The 18,241-nt window shown below is 39.1% G+C and overlaps 1 protein-coding gene across 1 annotated transcript in view; it reads right to left on the minus strand.

Annotated features, from left to right (window-relative positions):
• MEGF10 (multiple EGF-like-domains 10) overlaps window positions 1-18,241 on the minus strand; it is a 169,036-nt gene that overhangs the window by 73,395 nt on the left and 77,400 nt on the right. The window contains exon 6 of the mRNA XM_011981200.1: window positions 15,930-16,022. Within this exon, the coding sequence (XP_011836590.1) occupies window positions 15,930-16,022 (93 nt within the window). The remainder of the gene's footprint in view (window positions 1-15,929; window positions 16,023-18,241) is intronic.

Here is an 18,241-nt window from a genome sequence, read left to right on the forward strand (position 1 = left end):
CAGGTTGTTGTCCCAAAGTGCAGGGATTATAGTCATGAGCCACCACACACAGCAGGTTGTTGTCCCAAAGTGCAGGGATTATAGTCATGAGCCACCACACACAGCCAGGTTGTTGTCCCAAAGTGCAGGGATTATAGTCATGAGCCACCACACACAGCCAGGTTGTTGTTGTTGTTGTTGTTTTAAAGTCTTGGTTTAATAGCCTTAGGATCTAATTGTTGAATTGCATAGGGGTCAAGAACTTTAAGATACATCTCTACCAGATACTTACAGTGGGATAACATATCAAATCTTAGAACTCAAGCTTATGATAGGGAAAGAGATGTCCGCTTATAATACATAACTAACCCCACTGGTGTTACTGTTTGTAATAATGAACACTACATGTGCCTTCAATATTATAAATGTCGGTCCGGCGCAGTGGCTCACACCTGTAATTCCAGCACTTTGGGAGGTTGAGTCAGGCGGAACACCTCAGGTCAGGAGTTGGAGACCAACCTCGCTAACACAGCGAAACCCCGTCACTACTAAAAATACGAAAATTAGCCATGCATGGTGGTGCACGCCTGTAATCCCAGTACTCAGGAGGCTGAGGCAGGAGAATCACTTAAGCCAAGATCACACCACTGCACTCCAGCCTAGGCAACGGTGAGACTCTGTTTCAAAAACAAAAAAAAATTATAAATATCAAGTATTAATTAGGATGCATCAAAATTGGTATACTGACTTGACAATATATATTTACATGAAGTTTGGCTATAATGTTCCCCATGGACTTTAAATATAGGAAAATCCATGACTATGAGATAAATTAATAGAGAAGAAAATTTAATACTTTATAGTCTAAAACATAGGCAAAGTACAAATAAGTCACTTTCAAGAAAATCTCTCTACAGAGTGCCTTTTAGAGGAGACCAAAATAATTTTCCACTGTCTCAAAGGATAGAAAAACATGGTTCTTCCTGAAGCATACACCCTTTCTTCTTAAGCCTCAGTTCCCTCAGGGTCTTTTATCTCCCTGTGATTTCATTCCTTGTGCTTCAGGCTAACAAGGCTGTGGTGTGTCATTCCCTTTGTTCATGGCAGAAGAAAAGATCCTCATTCAAAACATCAAGCACTTTAAAAATAAAACAACTTTATAAAGCTTTTCCATCCATGAAGAAGAACAATAAAAATGTATTTTCCAGATACTCTGAAAGCATTAAAACCCCATGTCCTTCACATGTCAAAAACCCCTCTGGAGAGCTGACAGAGTGCCAACGATCACCGTGGACAACCACCCAGTGCTGTTTATATTAATTTTATTCAGTGACTGAGACAGAACCTTTATTCTTCTTTTAAAATGTTTGTTAAATGAATTTTCAAAGCATGAACTGTCATTTTATAACTTCAATGTAAGCTTATCTCAAATTATTAACCAGAAAAAGAGGTGTGAAATATTTATTCTCTATTGTGCTGAAGTGTAAATGTTGATGTATCTCTATGACAACATATTGATGATGCTATTCACGGTGCAGAAAAATCTCAAGGATATAACTTGTCAGCTAAAATTACATAATTTGGGAGGATTACATTCATTCACTGACATCAAAAGAATAATAACAATCTCAGGAGCCCTTATAAGATATCTTGCTGTTAAAAGTCTTGTCATAGTTTTATTCTTTTGATCATTTATTCTTTCATTAAAATTTTGTTAAGCATCTTCTTTGGCTATGAAGTTCTATTTATTGAGCACTTACTACTTGCTCCTTACCAAGACACGTACCATAGCTAAGATTTATTTATCTATTACAAGAGACTGGCCCACAGTGAGATTTATCACAAAAGAATGTGCTAGGTGTTACAAGACACAGGATTGCACACATTGCTGAGGAACACAGAGGACTTATGTCCATGCACCTTTGGGCAGAGGAGAGAAAGGAGGGGGAGAGAAGGTTTCCCAGAAGAAGTAGGATTTGAGATGAATATTAAAGGATAAACATTCAGGACCGCCGTTGTGAAAATGTTTATTATCTTCCTTCTGGACATGTGAGGATAAAGGATAGAGGCTTTCAATGACTTCCCTAAAATCTCAGAGTAAGAAAACTAGAATCCTCAATGCTAATTGGATGGTCTGAAAGATTTAATATAGTTTTCTTGAGAAAAAAAATTTAAATGATGGGACTATGAGAGACTACACATAATGCTATAACAAAGGCTCATGTACCCACAGCAGAGACTTAACTGTTTATGAACATTGTATAACGTTTGTTTCATCATTGAATTCAAGAAATGAAACATGGCAGATAAAGTCCTATTTGACTGCTTTGTGCCTGGTTCTCAGCTCTTTCCCTACCCTTTACCCCAAAGGTAAACACTGTGATAGTTTTAATATATGTCCTTCTAGTCTGTGTGTTGGGGGGGGGGATGTATTTAGAAATAAGATATAGAATTATTTTATATATTTATTAGTTTTATATAAAATGTTTATGTTGCGGTGAATCTTTTGTTATCACCCAATATTATGATATTGAGATTTACTTTTTATTCTTATTTATTTATTTTTGAGACAGGATCTCACTCTGTCTCTGAGGCTGGAGTGCAGTGGCGTGAGCCTAGCTCACTGCAGCCTTGAACTCCTGGGCTCAAGCAATACCCCCACCTCAGCCTCCTCGATAGCTAGGACTATAAGCTGATTAATAATGATACATCTGCTAATATAATGAAATGCTATATACAAGTTTATAGTAATGGAGTTCATTATTATACTATAAACTGTTATGTAACATTTCACCATATTAACAGCCTCCAAAAAATTTACCTTTTCCCACATACACAGACATTTTTAGTTGTTTCCAAAATTTCTCTGTTAAAAAGATGCAAATAATATATCTCCTAATACATGTTTCCCCAAAATACATAAACAAATTATAAAGAAGTAGAAATAAAATTGCTGGATTACATGGTCCACACATTAAAATTCTACTCTAGATATAGTCAAATTGATCTCTAAAGTTACTCTACCAATTTACCTTCATGGAAGTGGTATGTGGAAGCTTCCTTTCACATCCTTGGCAAAGCTTAACTTTTGAACCATAGCCAGACTTCTTAACCATTGCCAATCTGATGGTGAGAAATGACATCTTGTTTCTTTATTATGTACCTTCCTATTATTACAAGGATTAGCATATTGTCATGTTTATTGGTCAATCAGCTTTCTCACCTCTGAATTACCTTATCCTACCCTTTGCCTATTTTAAAGTTCAGAGGTTCTTTTACTTATTGATTTGTGGGGGTTCTTTACATATTTTATATAATAATCATTTGTCTGTTTAATTATGTTGCAAAAATATTTTCCTAATCTCTCACTTCTCCTTTAACTTTGCTTATAGTATCTTCTGTCTTAAAAGTGTTTTAAACTCTGATCTGGTCTAAATATTCTAAAAACTAATTTAAAGCATGGATAAATCTGCTTATATAATACTGATTTTACCACATACGTTTCTTTTTTTAAGTGGCTGCTTTTCTTTAATGTATGAACAAAAATTTCCAATTATATACTAACGTCAAGTTGAAATCAATTCCATTAAAATTTAGACTTTCTTTACAAGCTACCTACCTCCACTAGTTTTATGCAAAAATAGTGAGTAGTAAAACCATTTGGTTTTCACTGAATTTTAAGATGACACCGTTTATTTATGGACCAAGAGCTATGTTCTTATAACCTCTACTATTTATCCTACTGGAATAGTCTATATAACTAGGAAAAATATTATTGTCTGTTTACCTCTGCCCTTTATGAGTTTTATCCATCTGAAGAACACTTAATTTTCTTCAGGCTATAGGCACAAATGTTCAAACTCATTAAATTTAACTAGGTTGTGTATGAATTTTAAAAAGACTTTGATCAAAGAAGGAAAAAGAGTGATTAGCTTTTGTGGGGAAATTCTGACCTTAGGAAATTTTCAAGTGTTTTAAAAAGTTCTTTAACACGGTCACAAACAATAGATATCAGATATAGCCAAGAAAGAAGCTTAATTATAAAAATAAACCAGAACAGGCTGGGCACGGTGGCTCATGCCTGTAATCTCAGCACGTTGGGAGACCGAGGTGGGTGGATCATTTGAGGTCAGGAGTTTGAGACCAGTCTGGCCCACATGGTGAAACCCCTCGTCCACTAAAAATACAAAAATCAGCCGAGCACGGTGGTGGGCTCCTGTAGTCCCAGCTACTCAGGAGGCTGAGGCAGGAGAATCGCTTGAACCCAGGACGTAGAAGTTGCAGTCTGTCAAGATCGCGCCACTGCACTCCAGCCTGAGTGACAGAACGAGACTCTTGTCTCAAAAAAATAAATAAACAAATAAATAAAATAAACCAGAACACCTAGTTTCAGCCAATGGACAATGGACAGTATAACCCCCTGAGACAAGATACACGTGGCTCTATTAGGATTGGGCAGTAGTCCAAGACAATAGGAGAGGGAAACAAACAAACAAGGTATGTACAGCACCATCCTGTACATATCATCACTTCACTCTGAGCACAGCAGCCAGCAAGCACATAGGTACAGTCAGAAAATGGTTTGTATATGTTTCATGTATATGTTTATATGAAAGAAATTATAAAGATTTATGATCTAATATTTCTACTCCCTGTACAAACATTCTTTTAAACCGGGCTGTTATTTCCTGCTGTTTATTTGATTAAAGAGGAGTCTAAAAAGATTAATGAAATATGACTCATCACTATGTGATTAGAAATAATTTGTAGTCTACATTTCTTTGCCTAATCTCTTACTGTTCATTTGCACTTTGTATGCATTTGTACACCATTTGGGTACAAATTTAACAACTAAGTTCTACGTCCTCACATAGAGTTTCCACCTTGAGAAGTAATATGAGAAAGTTTAGATAGCAAAATTGTTAAACATTCTCCACTCATACAAGGGCTGATTTTCAAACACCTTGCTTAGTCATGGGGCCACCATTTCAGAAGTCACTCCTCCATCTCAGTAATAACCTTGATGTTTACACTATAATCTATTTTCTCTTGAGGGTGAGGAACTCCCAGATCCACATTTTCCTCAAAGTTCACAGAAACCACACCCAGTACATCTTGCCTGGCTTCTACAATTTCATTGCAGCTACCAGTCTATGGCCAGAGGATCTTCTGACAAGTCATTAAGAATGAACGTGTCAGCCGGGTACGGTAGCTCACACCTGTAATCTCAGCACTTTGGGAGGCCAAGGTGGGTGAATCATAAGGTCAGGAGTTCGAGACCAGACTGGCCAACATGGTGAAACCCTGCCTTTACTAAAAACATAAAAAATTAGCTGGGCGTGGTGGCAGGCGCCTGTGATCCCAGCTACTTGGGAGGCTAAGGCAGGAGAATCGCTTGAACCCAGGAGGCAGGGGTTGCAGTGAGCCAAGATCGCACCACTGCACTCCAGCCCGGGTGACAGTGTGAGACTCCATCTCAAAAAAAAAGAATGTGTCTACACTGCACACAGCCAAGGTGCGTCCTGAAGCCACAGGAGCCTGAGCAACCTTAGGCGACTGAAGGAAAGACTTCGCGTCATGCCCTCTCTGTTGAAGACCTTTGGTCTGTTCCTCCCTGGATGCTCCAGATGCTTTGACGATCTGTTTGTTTATATACTTTAGCTCCTCTATCAACCTAAGAGCCCCTCGAAAGAAGAGGCAGTGTCTTACTCATCTCTCATATCTCATTTTTATATCTGTCACTGCTCCTGGCACATTTATGCCATCATTCCTTCCACCCACAAATACTTGTTAAGCATAACTGTGTGCCCAGGACTGTGCTAGACATTCAGTGACAGCTAGACAGCAGAGATAAAACAGACAAAATCCATGTTTTCATGGGGCTTACATCCTGGAGGGGAGACAGACAAGAAAAAAAAAAGTAAACAAATCACGTATTTTTAGAAAGTGCCTATTTAAAAACGTTAAAAAGGAGATGTGATACAGAGTAATAGGGTCCTAGTCTTTGCATATGGAGGTCAGAGATAGTGTCTCTATGGTGGTGGCACTTAGGCTGACTAATTGACCTACAGAAGCCAGTCGTGTGGCCAGGCGTGGTACCTCACACTCGTAATTTCAGCACTTTGGAAAGATGCTGAGGTGGGCAGATCTCTTGAGGTCAGGAGTTCGAGACCAGCCTGGCCAATATGGTGAAATCCCATCTCTACTAAAAATACAAAAATTAGCCAGGCATGATGGTAGGCGCCTTTAATCCCAGCTACTCAGGATGCTGAGACAGGAGAATCACTTGAACCCAGGAGGCAGAGGTTGCAGTGAGTCGAGATTGTGCTGCTGCACTCCAGCCTGAGTAACACAGTAAGGCTCCGTCTCAAAAAAAAAAAAAAAAGAAGCCAGCCATATAAAGAACCAGGGAGAAGAGTATTATTCTAAGCAGAGGAAATAGCGAGTGCAAAGGCAAAAATAAAAATAGTGTGCTCCATAAATGAAAGGCAGAGGCTGAGCACTGTGATGTCCTGAAAGGTAGAAGAATGAGAAGGCATCAGGGAAACAGGAAGAAATAGATCAAGCATGACTGGATGGATCGTGCTCAGAGCTTTGGAGTTTATTCTAACTGCAAGGGGAAATTCCGGCTGGTTTTGGGAAGGAGAGCAGCATGCTCTAAAGTACATTTTTACAAGATCACGCTGGTCTCACTCTGGTCATAGAGAATTGACTCAGTGGCATCTGAGGAAGAAGGAGGAAGATCAGCAAGGAGACTATTGCGATCACCAGTGTAGACAGAATGTGGCACGGACTGGAGTGGCAGCAGTGCAGATAATGAGAAGAGGTTGGACTGGGTTATATTTTGGAGTTGAACCAACGAGATTTGCTGAAAAATGAATATTGCACCAAGTATCAAAAAAAAGAAAAATCAATGAATGATATGAGGTGGAGTTAAACAACATGACAGCCCAGTCTTATCTTTAAAGCCACTGCATAAACTCACTAGCACAAGTAATTTAAACATCATCAGTATTCTTACTATGCCAGAAGCAATATATACTGGACTTGATTTCATCTGGTAAGGACATCTGTGATCAGAGGTTGGAAATAATGAACCACATAAATAAATAAATAAATAAATAAATAAATAAATAATTAAATAAATATAAAATAAAACTTTACCAGGTCTTCTGTCTGAGGAATCTCATGGCAAGGAACTGTGGACAAAGAGAGGCTCCATTTAAAGCAGGGTAGGGGGCCAGGCATGGTGGCCCATGCCTGTAATTCCCAACACTTTAGGAGGCTGAGGCAGGAGGATCACTTGAGCCCCAGAGTAGGGACCTGCATGAGAGACATGGGGAGACCCTGCCTTTACAAAATATTGGAAAATTAGCTGGGTTTGCTGGTGTATGCCTGTTGTCCCAGCTACTCGGGAGGCTGAGGTGGGAAGATGGCATGATCCTGGGAGGTCGAGGCTGCAGTGAGCTATGGTCATACCCCTGTACTTCAGCGTGGGTAACAGAGCGAGACCCAGTCTCAAAAATAAATAAGTAAATAAAGAAGGGTGTGGCCTGTGAGACAAGAAGAGACGCCACAAAGGGCTGCCCCCTCCTCTGTTCGGTCAAAAGACTGGGCCATGTGTGAAGAAGTGTGATGTAAGCTATGTTTGTCACACAAGGAATCGTAAGTAGCATTTACTTGTCATTATATACTGCCAGGCACAGCACTGGAGAATACCTGTTAAGTCCTCATTTAATCCCCACAAGCCTATGAGTATAATAGATATTCTTATCTTTGTTCAAAGCATGAGGAAAGGGAGGCACAGAAACATCACAGAAAGAAGAGTAGCTAGGAGGATGGCGATTCCATTCCAGGATGGGTGACGGAGGGTGGTGTTAGTAGTTCTTTGCCCCTCCTGAAAGTGGCAAAGAACAGCCCAAATTTTGGACTCCTTAGGAAAGGCAAAATCAGCAGTTTCTGTCTGTGACCTCTATCAAACTATTTGGATGGTCCATCAGTGAAACTACCTTTGGGACAATTCTGATGAACTGTTCAGAACCCAATCCTTCCCAGTTATCATCATCATCCTGCCCCCAACACCAGTGAACCCAACTGATCTACTCTTATTCTTGCTGCTCCATCAACCTGATTTCTAAAGTAATTCTGACAGCGCGACAGGCCTGTTAAGGACTTGCAGTGAGGACTGGGCTCCCAGCGTCTGCTCTCTGCAGACAGCATCGATCCCACCATTGTTGCCAGTCAATAGATCTTTATGGCAGACTTTGCTAGGAAGTATGTCAGCTTTTTGAGCCTTACATTTCTGGCCGGTAATATCTTTCATATGGATTCCCCCATTCGAATATCCTGCAGGCAAAATCTTACTACTTTCTCCATGCTGTACATCATGCCTGCTTTACACAAAAGGTTATCAGTGTTCCTTACACTGCACCTGAAAATGTTTAAGCTAGTCTTGCCTCCTAGGCATATTTTCACTACTGCCAAGTATATTTAACCAAGAATGCTATTAGTGACTCAATAAAACCCAAGTCTGGAGTTTCTAGACCAAAGTTAATTTCTATTTTTGCCTCTATGTGGTACTAATGTCAAAAGCAAAGAGCCCGAGGGACAAGCATTTGAAAACCATATGCTGGCTGATTTAGGACTCTATCATTTGTGCCCTTTAGCTGTAGGTGAAATAGATTTCTCTATAGATGTTTGGGAAATTATAAATAGGATTATATGGCTTAAGAAAACAAATGTGTTATTGCTATTCATACAAAAGGTTTAAAGGGCTTCCATCACAAAGAAAGATCTCAGGAGTTGCATATACATATTGATTAAAGTAAGTCGTACATAAAATCACAGACTTGAAAAGGATCGTAAATAGAATCTGCCCCAACATTCACAAAATTATGAGTGAGGAAAGTCTAGATGGGTGCCATTATGAATTCATCATCTCTAGTATTAATGGGCCCTCAACATCTCTCAGAGGGTTTGTTTTCATAATCGTCTGGTGTTGTCTGCCCCTGTCTCCTGCTCTCATTCTCCTCACTGTTTTTGACTCTTGCTACTTTCAGTAAACCTGTTTTCCAACTTCCAGAGGCCCCATACCACAGTAATCAAAGTTACTGGCTCTGAATGAGATGCAAGTTTGGCTCCATCACTTACTAGATATATAAATTCAGGCAAGTCACCTAAATGTTCTCCACCTCCGTTTCCTCATCTGTAAATTAGGAACAATAACTGCAACCATCTCATAGTATGTTGTGGCCATTAAGAGAGCAATTCCTGTAAAGCTCTTATAATGATGCTTGCATACCAAGTGCTCAATAAAGATGAACTATTACTATCATCATCACCAATGTAACCGCCCTTCTGCCCCCTTTTATGTCAGCAGATTCTCTCCTGCCAGTTTATCAAGAGAAGGAAGGTCATCTGATATAGACTTCTTCAGATTCTCCTCCCCATTGCCCGCCAGCACCCCTGACACCTAGAAACCTGTTTACACCTATTCTAGCCATGCTTTTCTTCCTCATTCTGTTGGGAATGGGAAGTACTCCTTGCTAATCTCTCAGTCAGTGCCCAGGATCCCATCACATCTCCCAGCTGTCTTCTCAGGAGCCTTATTGCCTCTATTCCACAATCTACTCTCTCAACCCGGTCTCTAGCCTCTCCCTCTTTTCTTTCACCATCTTCTCAGGTTCTGAGTCTTTTTCACCTTAAAACATAGACAAAGGCTTAAAAAAAAAAATTTCTTGACCCTACACTTACTTCTTACTAACTCTCTATTTCTTTGCTTCCTCTCCTTGGCTTCTCAGGGAAGTTTCTGGAAGAGTAGTCTATAGCAATCTGTTTTCTGTTCCCATCTGAAAGTGAAGGGCTGTATACTCTTAGCCCTTCTCTCCCTCGTCCACTCAGAAAATCTCTCACAATCTTATCTGACTCCATCCAGTTTCCCTCAATCTACCTCTTCTACAGGGACAGTTCTCTTTCTTTCACTTTATCTTTCTCCTAAGCTATGAGTTCTGTCAGAGCAGCAACCCTTCCTCATTTGTTCCTTTATCCCAAGCATTCAGTGCAGTCCCTTGCACACAGTAATCATTCAATGAAAGTTCACAAAATGAACACATGAATGACCTTCTCAGAATCATATAGAATCATATGATTCCTTCAATCTAATTAAATGGAAGCTTTACTGTGCTCCAACCACATGCCAGGCACAATGGAGGCTTACAGAGATTAATAACACATGGCCTTTGCCCTCCAGGAGTTGTTTATCATCCAGTGAGAGGAGAAGAGCAATGGAGAATTGATGCATGAGCAAATAAATGACGGAGGGAAGAACAGAGCTAGAGCAGGAAAGAGGGGAGGGGAGAAGGAGATGACATAAAATAGATTAATGTCATTCACTCATAAAAGCTAGGATATGCATTAAGAGGCCAATAAAGGTAAAACACGTGTGCTTTTTTAAAATAATAATTTTAATCCAATTTAAAAAGAAGGAATATGTCTAAGACTAGTCAAATAAATCATGATTTCATTCTAGGAGAACAAACTTTTTACAATTCTCTGACATGCCTGGTTTTTTATACAGAGAATACATTGAGACCTAGGAAAGCCAGGAACACTGACTGTTTGTCACAGGCAGGAACCTTTCCCTCAGCTGCCAAGGTAAACAGACATATCAAATCTCAAAGAGAAGCCTCTGTGGAACTGGACATTTGAAGGTATTTGGCAGTCCCTTAATCACCCATGTATTTTAGAAAGGAAAAAAAAAAAAGATAGCTATGTATGATGGTTATCAATTGGTTACCATCTGACCATTTTAGACTCCTAATGTCAATAAAAGGAGTTAATATTCTGGTTGGAGTGATTGATCCAGATTGGGAAATCCAAGTTTCAAGGGAAAATTGGGTTGCTGCTGCACAGGGAGGGAAGAACTATGGCTGGAACCCAAGGATCCTGTGGATTACCTCTTAATACTCCCATGCCAGTAATAAACGCTGATGAGAAATGTCAACAATCAAAAAAAGGCAGGACAAGTAGGAATGTAGATCTTTCAGTAATGGAGGTTTGAGCCACTCCACCAGGTAAATAACCCCAAGTAACTGAAGTTTGGGCTGAGAGTGGGGGAAATAAGGGATGGGAAGTAGAAGAGAGAAGCCATAAATATCAGTTATCATCTTGTGACCAATAACATGAAAGACGTTTGTAATAGCTCTTAATGTTTGTTACTTGTTTGTTATATGTATATACTTCTTTTTATTTGCTATTTTCTTTTTTTCCTTTTTGTTTTATATGCTAGTTGTTGCAAGTTCACTTTAGTATCTAGGAAACAGAATATTCAGCAGAACTGTGACTTAATTTGAAAAAAATTTAATATAACCAGCAATGAATCCAGTGAATGTTGGGACTTGCATCTCCTCATTTTAGGAAGAGAGTATGAGCATGTTCACTTCTAAGATGAATTGCTGTATACTAGGTGGAAATACAGGGTTTTTTAATGTATAGGAATGCAAACGTGTGTGGAGGGTGCATATAGGAGTTAGATAACCAAAGGAGTGTACATCAACAGTTATCAACTTATTGCCTTTCAGCTCTAAATTTATCCTTCATTGCCTGCTCTACATAAACGGATATGTGCCCTCCAAATATTTTTCTATTGCCAGTTGGCCAACTGTTACGTATTTTCAATCAGGGGCGCTAGAGAGACATTGCAAAAGGAGTTTTCCATTCTAGTTCCAGTGCACTCAGAGCACGTAGTGCGCTAGCTCCTAAAGCACCAAGCTTCTGCAATGTAAGCACAGTGCCAATGGCTGCGCCAGTACCTGGCTCCTGGAGCACCTATGGCTTTTCCAATGCCTTGTTTCTGTAGCACAAATTGCTTATCCAGAACCAAGTTCTTGCAGCATGGACAGCTTCTCTAGCATCTAGCTCCCGTAGTACACTGTGGCTAGCAGCACCCATCAGCCAACAACTTCCCCTTTTTTGTAGCAGAGTGCTTCTGGTGAGACTTTTCCATGAAGAATTTTTTTCAAAAGTCCTATAAAAGTTCTAGAGGGCATATTTCCAGCAAGTTCTGCTAGAATAGTACCACAGCAGCCTCTCTGGATCTGAGTGAGCTGTGGCTGTGCCCTTTCCAGCAGTTCTGGATCACACCCTTAGTGGGGTTTCTTCTTTGGACATTCTATCTCCACCCTAGCGGTAGTGGTTCCTTCTTATAGCTGCTATTCCTATATTCTCTAGAGATCTATCTACTTCTTACTAGCCCATCCCCCATTACTCCAATCTCCTATTATAGTTAGTTAATAATTCTTTATATTTAACTTTCTCCTTTGAAGTTACTTTGTGTCCTAGTAGCAATGACCACACCTAGATCTTGGTTTATATATACCACTCAACAATAAAAGGTACCAAGGTTCCTTTGAAAAATTGTTCATTTTAGGGCTGCAGCAGGAAAAATAAAAAATGAGCCCAGAATATCTTCTAGCACCAGAAAGTAAGAAAGCACTCAAAATCAAAAAGATGAGTCACGTCAAAGGGACACAATGGGTTGGGCGCAGTGGCTCACACCTGTAATCCCAGCATTTTTGGAGGCCGAGGTGGGTGGATCACCTGAGGTCAGGACTTCGAGACCAGCCTGGGCAACATGGTGAAACCCCATCTCTGCTAAAACTACAAAAATTAGCCAGGTATGGCAGCACAGGCCTGTAAGCCCAGCTACTAGGGAGGCTGAAGCATGAGAATTGCTTGAACCCAGGAGGCAGAGGTTGCAGTGAGCCAAAATCGTGCCATTGCACTCCAGCCTGGGCGACAGAGTGAGACTCCGTCTAAAAACAACAAAAAAGCACACAATGGCCAAAGCTGGAATGACCTGGGCAACAAAATACATTATGTAATACTGTTTTATAATCCAAAATGTCAAATCAATACACATGAGTCCTTACTGACATAAATAAATGTTTGAATAAATGCAGGAGAAGAAACAAATCTTCCTTACAGAAAAATTCCAAATAATATAGGCAGATATTCCTTCCTCAAAGACATGGAGCTTGAGTCCTGCCCTTCATCCCTAAAGGTAGGATAGACTTAGTTACTTGCTTCTACGGAGTAGAGTACAGAAAGGGGAAAATTGTAACTTTATGTGGAGAAGCCTAGCACACTACCTCAACCAACTGATGAAGGTTAACCAAGTGATGACATCAGTGATGTCACATGGATATCATGATATGATGTGAAGAGAAAGAGCACTTCAACTCCGGTATTCTCTTCAAAACTCATAACCCATGTCTGATCATGAGAAAAACACCAGACAAACACAGATTGGGGAACATTCTACAGGATACCTGGCCAGTTCTCCTCTAGACTATCAATTTCAAGGTCATGAAAACAAGGAAAGACTGAGAAACTGTCACAGATCAGAAAAGACAGGGGAGACATGACAGTGAAATGTAGTGTGTTGGTCTGAGCTGGAATCTGGAAGAGAAAGAGGACATTAGTGCAAAAACTGATAAAATTCAAATAACATCTGCAGTTGATTTAATAGTAATATACTACTGTCAGTTTCCCAGTTTTGACAAACTAATAATAATTTAAGAAGTTAACAATGGGGGAGGCTGGGTTTGAGCACACAGGAGCTCTGTACTATCTTTGCAACTTTTCTATAAGTCTAAAAGTGTTCCAAAATAAAACAAATTTATACTTAAAAAATTTAAAAATTACTGTGGTTTCTGTCTCCTGATTGTACCATAAGTGATACAAGGAGCTAGTCTAATTATCAAAGGAATTATTTTATGGATCCAATGTACACCATCAAATTGATACATAACAATAACCAAAGAGGAGGGGAGATGGAAATAGAATCCTTTGAAATTAGGCCATTTAAACTCTGCTAAGTAGCACATTACTAGACAACAGATTTTGGTTCCAGAATTATCTGGTCAAAATAAACAAAATGATACATTTCCTGATATTAGGCTGATTGCCACAGACAAAACTCAGATAGCAAGACCCATATTCTGGGTTCAGCTCAGAATATCATTTTTTACCTGCTTAAAAAGGTATCAGAAATGTTTTTCTCAGAACACCTTTAAACATTTCAGACATCTGTTCATGTTTATTTATGCTTTTGTTCATCATAAAGTCAAACATGAGTTGTAAAAATAAACTAAAAGTTGCCTCAGTATCATATTTCAGTGTTACAAGAACATCTGTTCTCAGAATTCTAGAGTCTCCATTAAACTCCAAAATAAAGCAACAGCTTATTTTCTAGAAGGTCCTAATCAGTTCTAGAGAGTCTGAAACCCATGTAGGCTTTTGTTTTGCTTACACAAACACTCTTCAGTCTGAGCCCTCAGCTCAAGGTAGTCTGCAGTTCTTAGGAGACAAAGTATGAATACAACTGAAGTTATTCTGTAGCTTTTTTGTCCTGGAATTAGTGGCAAACCACATAGTTTCAAATGACGAATATGCCCACTCTTCCCTATCCCACTAGTTTATAATAATGTTATTTTTCTTCAAGATGTCTAGGCACAACTGATTTTTAAACTGGAAAAGTTAATGAAAGCAACATCACATTTGAGGTCAGTCGGCCAGAAAAATGGACATGAGCCAAATCCCACATCCCAAACATTTTGCCTCAATGGCGTGTGAACAAAATGCCCACTCTCCTCCTGATTTCCAACAGAAGCAAAACAAAACCCTGCAAGACAGTTTTTCCCTGGAATCGAGAAGCCTGTCAGGGGCAGAAAGACACACACACACACACACACACACACACACACTCCCAGTCACTGTTTAAGGTACAGTAAAAAGGCTCTTTCACACCAAGCATTCTGTGCACAGACGGCACAAGGGCTTCCCCTGGAGATGCTGCTTCAAGGAGAGCCAAGAGATCACAAGTCCGAAACAAGTAGTCCTAGCAAGATAAATAATCTCCCCAATTCCAAAGTAAGCAAGTAAAAATTTTTAAAATCAGCTTATTGAAATAAGTCCATTCAGACTAATTTCAAAAAATTCCTTGATGGCAACGAAGAGAAATTTGTGCTGTCATGCGAACTTGCTAACTTTTTAAAACGATTGTTTCCTTTTTCTAAATGTAATGTTTCACGCATTACAATTCAGTTGCACTTTAATTCCTTCTCACGTTTCTCAAGGCGAAAAAAGAAGTATAAAGGAAAAGGAAGTGGATGCAATTACGTGCACAGCAACAAGTTAGCCAGAAGATTTTGGTTTAAACTGTGAAATTTAGAAAAGCAACTGTATTACATGACATTCCATGATATAATCTTTACGATGATGAATATGAAATGTTAGGTGTAGACTGCTTTGAGTCCAAAATGCCATCATTTTAGAATTATAATTCTAACACAATGTAGACAAATGATACACTATGTTAGGAATTGATTTAACAAGTACCAAAATGTTCATGAATTTTCATTTATTACAGATAAGTCTCTCGAAAGTTATCTGAGCAAGTACTCATTATTTGCATCTCAGAATTCAGAGACAAAAAGATATGTTAGCATCAAAAATACCAATTTCACTTCTGAGTTAAAAACCAACAGGTGGTAAATTTTAACCACCAAGAAATTTTCTTGGAGAAATCAACAGGTAAAAACAGAAGTTAGGATACAATAGCTATGTTACCACAACTGCCTTACTGAAGTAAGGAGCCTAAATTGTGGACCCTACTCTAGAAAATGCATTCACATCCGCAGAAGTATGAGCTGTTGTATGATTGCGGAAATTTCCTTCTTTCCAAGAACTTTTCGTTATACTTAATTAACAAATAATGTATATGTACATGTACAGATTTAAAAGAAACTGTATGACCGAGATGGACGTGGCATTCACACTACGCTCTGTGTAGGGATGAAGAGGGAAAGCATGACCCAGGGTCATCTGCAGACAAGGAGGCCCCTACAGCAAAAATATCCCGAGACGGACAACAGCAGGTGGAAACTTACCACTGGAGCAGTTGGTCCCTCCCCAGCCAGGCTCACACTGACAGGTGTTTGGAGCAATACAGCGACCGTGGACACATTTATCAGCACAGTGGGCTGTCAGAGAGAAAATCAATCAAATAAAGAAAGTTGGCACAAGAAAAAAAAAGCCAACAACACAGCTGTTGCACATCCAAGTCTCAAGTATCACTTAAAAACAACATGCATGCTTGATAATTTTCTTCAATCCATTCCTCAGCCCTCTTACAGTCTGCTGTAGGACCAAACAATTCCCCTTCTTATTTTAGTATCGCCAAATAAATCCCATCATTTCTACTATTCTATTCTACTTCATGCTAAATTAGAAAAGACGTTTCAAGGAAAATTGCCTAATTCACTCTTTAAAAAAATTATCAGTGAGTATCAAATATATCCTTTTTGTGTCAGAAGGAGCCTATGTGGAGAAACAAACCACAAAGCAGGATATCAGGGCCTCAGAGTGACAGAGTGGATGGGGAGTATTATGGTTATGTATTATGATTTTTTTTACTAATACATTCACCAGAAACTGTAGTCACACTTCTTTGTGAACACGTTGTTCACAACTATGACACAGCAGAATTGCTTGCTCTTTTTCTGTTGAGGAGGATATTTGAAAAATGCCACCCAGGTCTTTGGAAAACAGTAAATCTCAATGCTCTTTCATTAGTAAATATCTCAGGTGTACTCTACCCTTGCAGACAAAGGGGCATCACTGCAAACGTGAGTGAATGGACAGTCTGATGATTTCCAAAATAGGCATTAAAATACGCTGTGCCAAATCTTAGCATTATCAACAACCTTAGTACCATGCACATTGGTTAAACATTATTTAAAATATCTGGATATATGCATAATTGTGAGAACAACTTAAAGGGTTTGGGGTTCAGATATTCTAAAATTTTATTTAAGGGTGGTATGAGGTGCTATGTACTTTAGAGATGCATTTTATTAGTGCATGTCTTATTACAAAAGACTTACTGCCCAAATATATAAAACACCAATAAGTAAAGTAAGCCTTATCTCCAGTAGCTCAAACTGGTAACATTTTTGTGGATGTAAAACCTTCAGGAATTTTTTCCTACATCTTTTTCTCCTCAAAAAAATAGAATCATCTTTTTCAATATGCTTTTCCACTTAATATAATGACAATAATATTTCCATGTCATTAGTATTAATATATGTGATTCATGCACTAAGGTGTATGTTTAATATGTGTGTGTATATATGTATATATACACATGTGCACACACACACAGTGCATAAATATTGCTGAACCATAAATGACTACTTCTAAGGTCTTGATCATAAGATTGAGACATGAAGATATATAAGGGTGGGCATTTTAGGCGAAGAGAAAGCAAAAGCAACAGGTAAAAAGAAAAACAAATGAAATAAGTTATGTTGGGGGCAGTGTTTGGGGCAATAGCTTTGCAAGGTAGAGAGAGAGAGACTCTGAAAACCAAATTAAGGTATTGGGACTTTATTCTGAGAATTCGCTAGGAATAGTTTAATGAAAAGTATACATTTGTTATAAGAAACCAACAGGGAGATGACACCACAATGAAATAAAGTGGCCATAAATTTTGGAAAATACAAGCTCTCTTGCTCTCATCAGAATAACTCTTTAGCACCTAGGCAATTTAGTGAGGAATACCAGGACTGGTGAGCTTGGGACTCTAGTCGAGGGTAGAATTTTCTGATACTAGAATTTGAAGGAAGTGCTTAGCAACCTCATAATATTTGAGTCAATTACATATTTCATTGTAATTAAAAGCAGAACTTGCCTGTAACATATGAACACACTGGCCCTGCATTATTTTGATTTTTGCTGCCAAGTTAAGTCAATATGTGCCAACTTCAGGGTTCAGTGTCTCCTTCCACCTCTAGGTTTGTGTTTGAACTTGTAGATGTCATTCATTTGTAAGCACAAGGTACTGTTCTTTTGTTAAAATTTAGGTATGTACGTACCTAAAGCCAGCAAACTACGATACTTGAGTGTGCAAAGTTCAACTAAATGCCACAGTAGGCTTGGGTCTAGCAGTGCAGGGTATGCTCTGGATGCTATCTCACACTGTGTTCAATGGCAGCATGGGTACAGGGGACTCTTCCATCAGTGAGAGCTCTGGCACCCACTGTAAATATGTTAAAACAAGAGGGTTTGCCTCCCACTTGTCTTAGGTGCTGATGGCATCTATGTTTGCAACTATTACAGTGAACAGCCTTCAGACCCAAGTTTACCAATTATCCTTCTTCAACATAGTAAAGCTACTAAAATTCTGTTTGAATATTTCCAG

This window comes from Mandrillus leucophaeus, unplaced genomic scaffold (assembly GCF_000951045.1).
Source record: "Mandrillus leucophaeus isolate KB7577 unplaced genomic scaffold, Mleu.le_1.0 Scaffold221, whole genome shotgun sequence".
NCBI classification, from domain to species: domain Eukaryota; kingdom Metazoa; phylum Chordata; class Mammalia; order Primates; family Cercopithecidae; genus Mandrillus; species Mandrillus leucophaeus.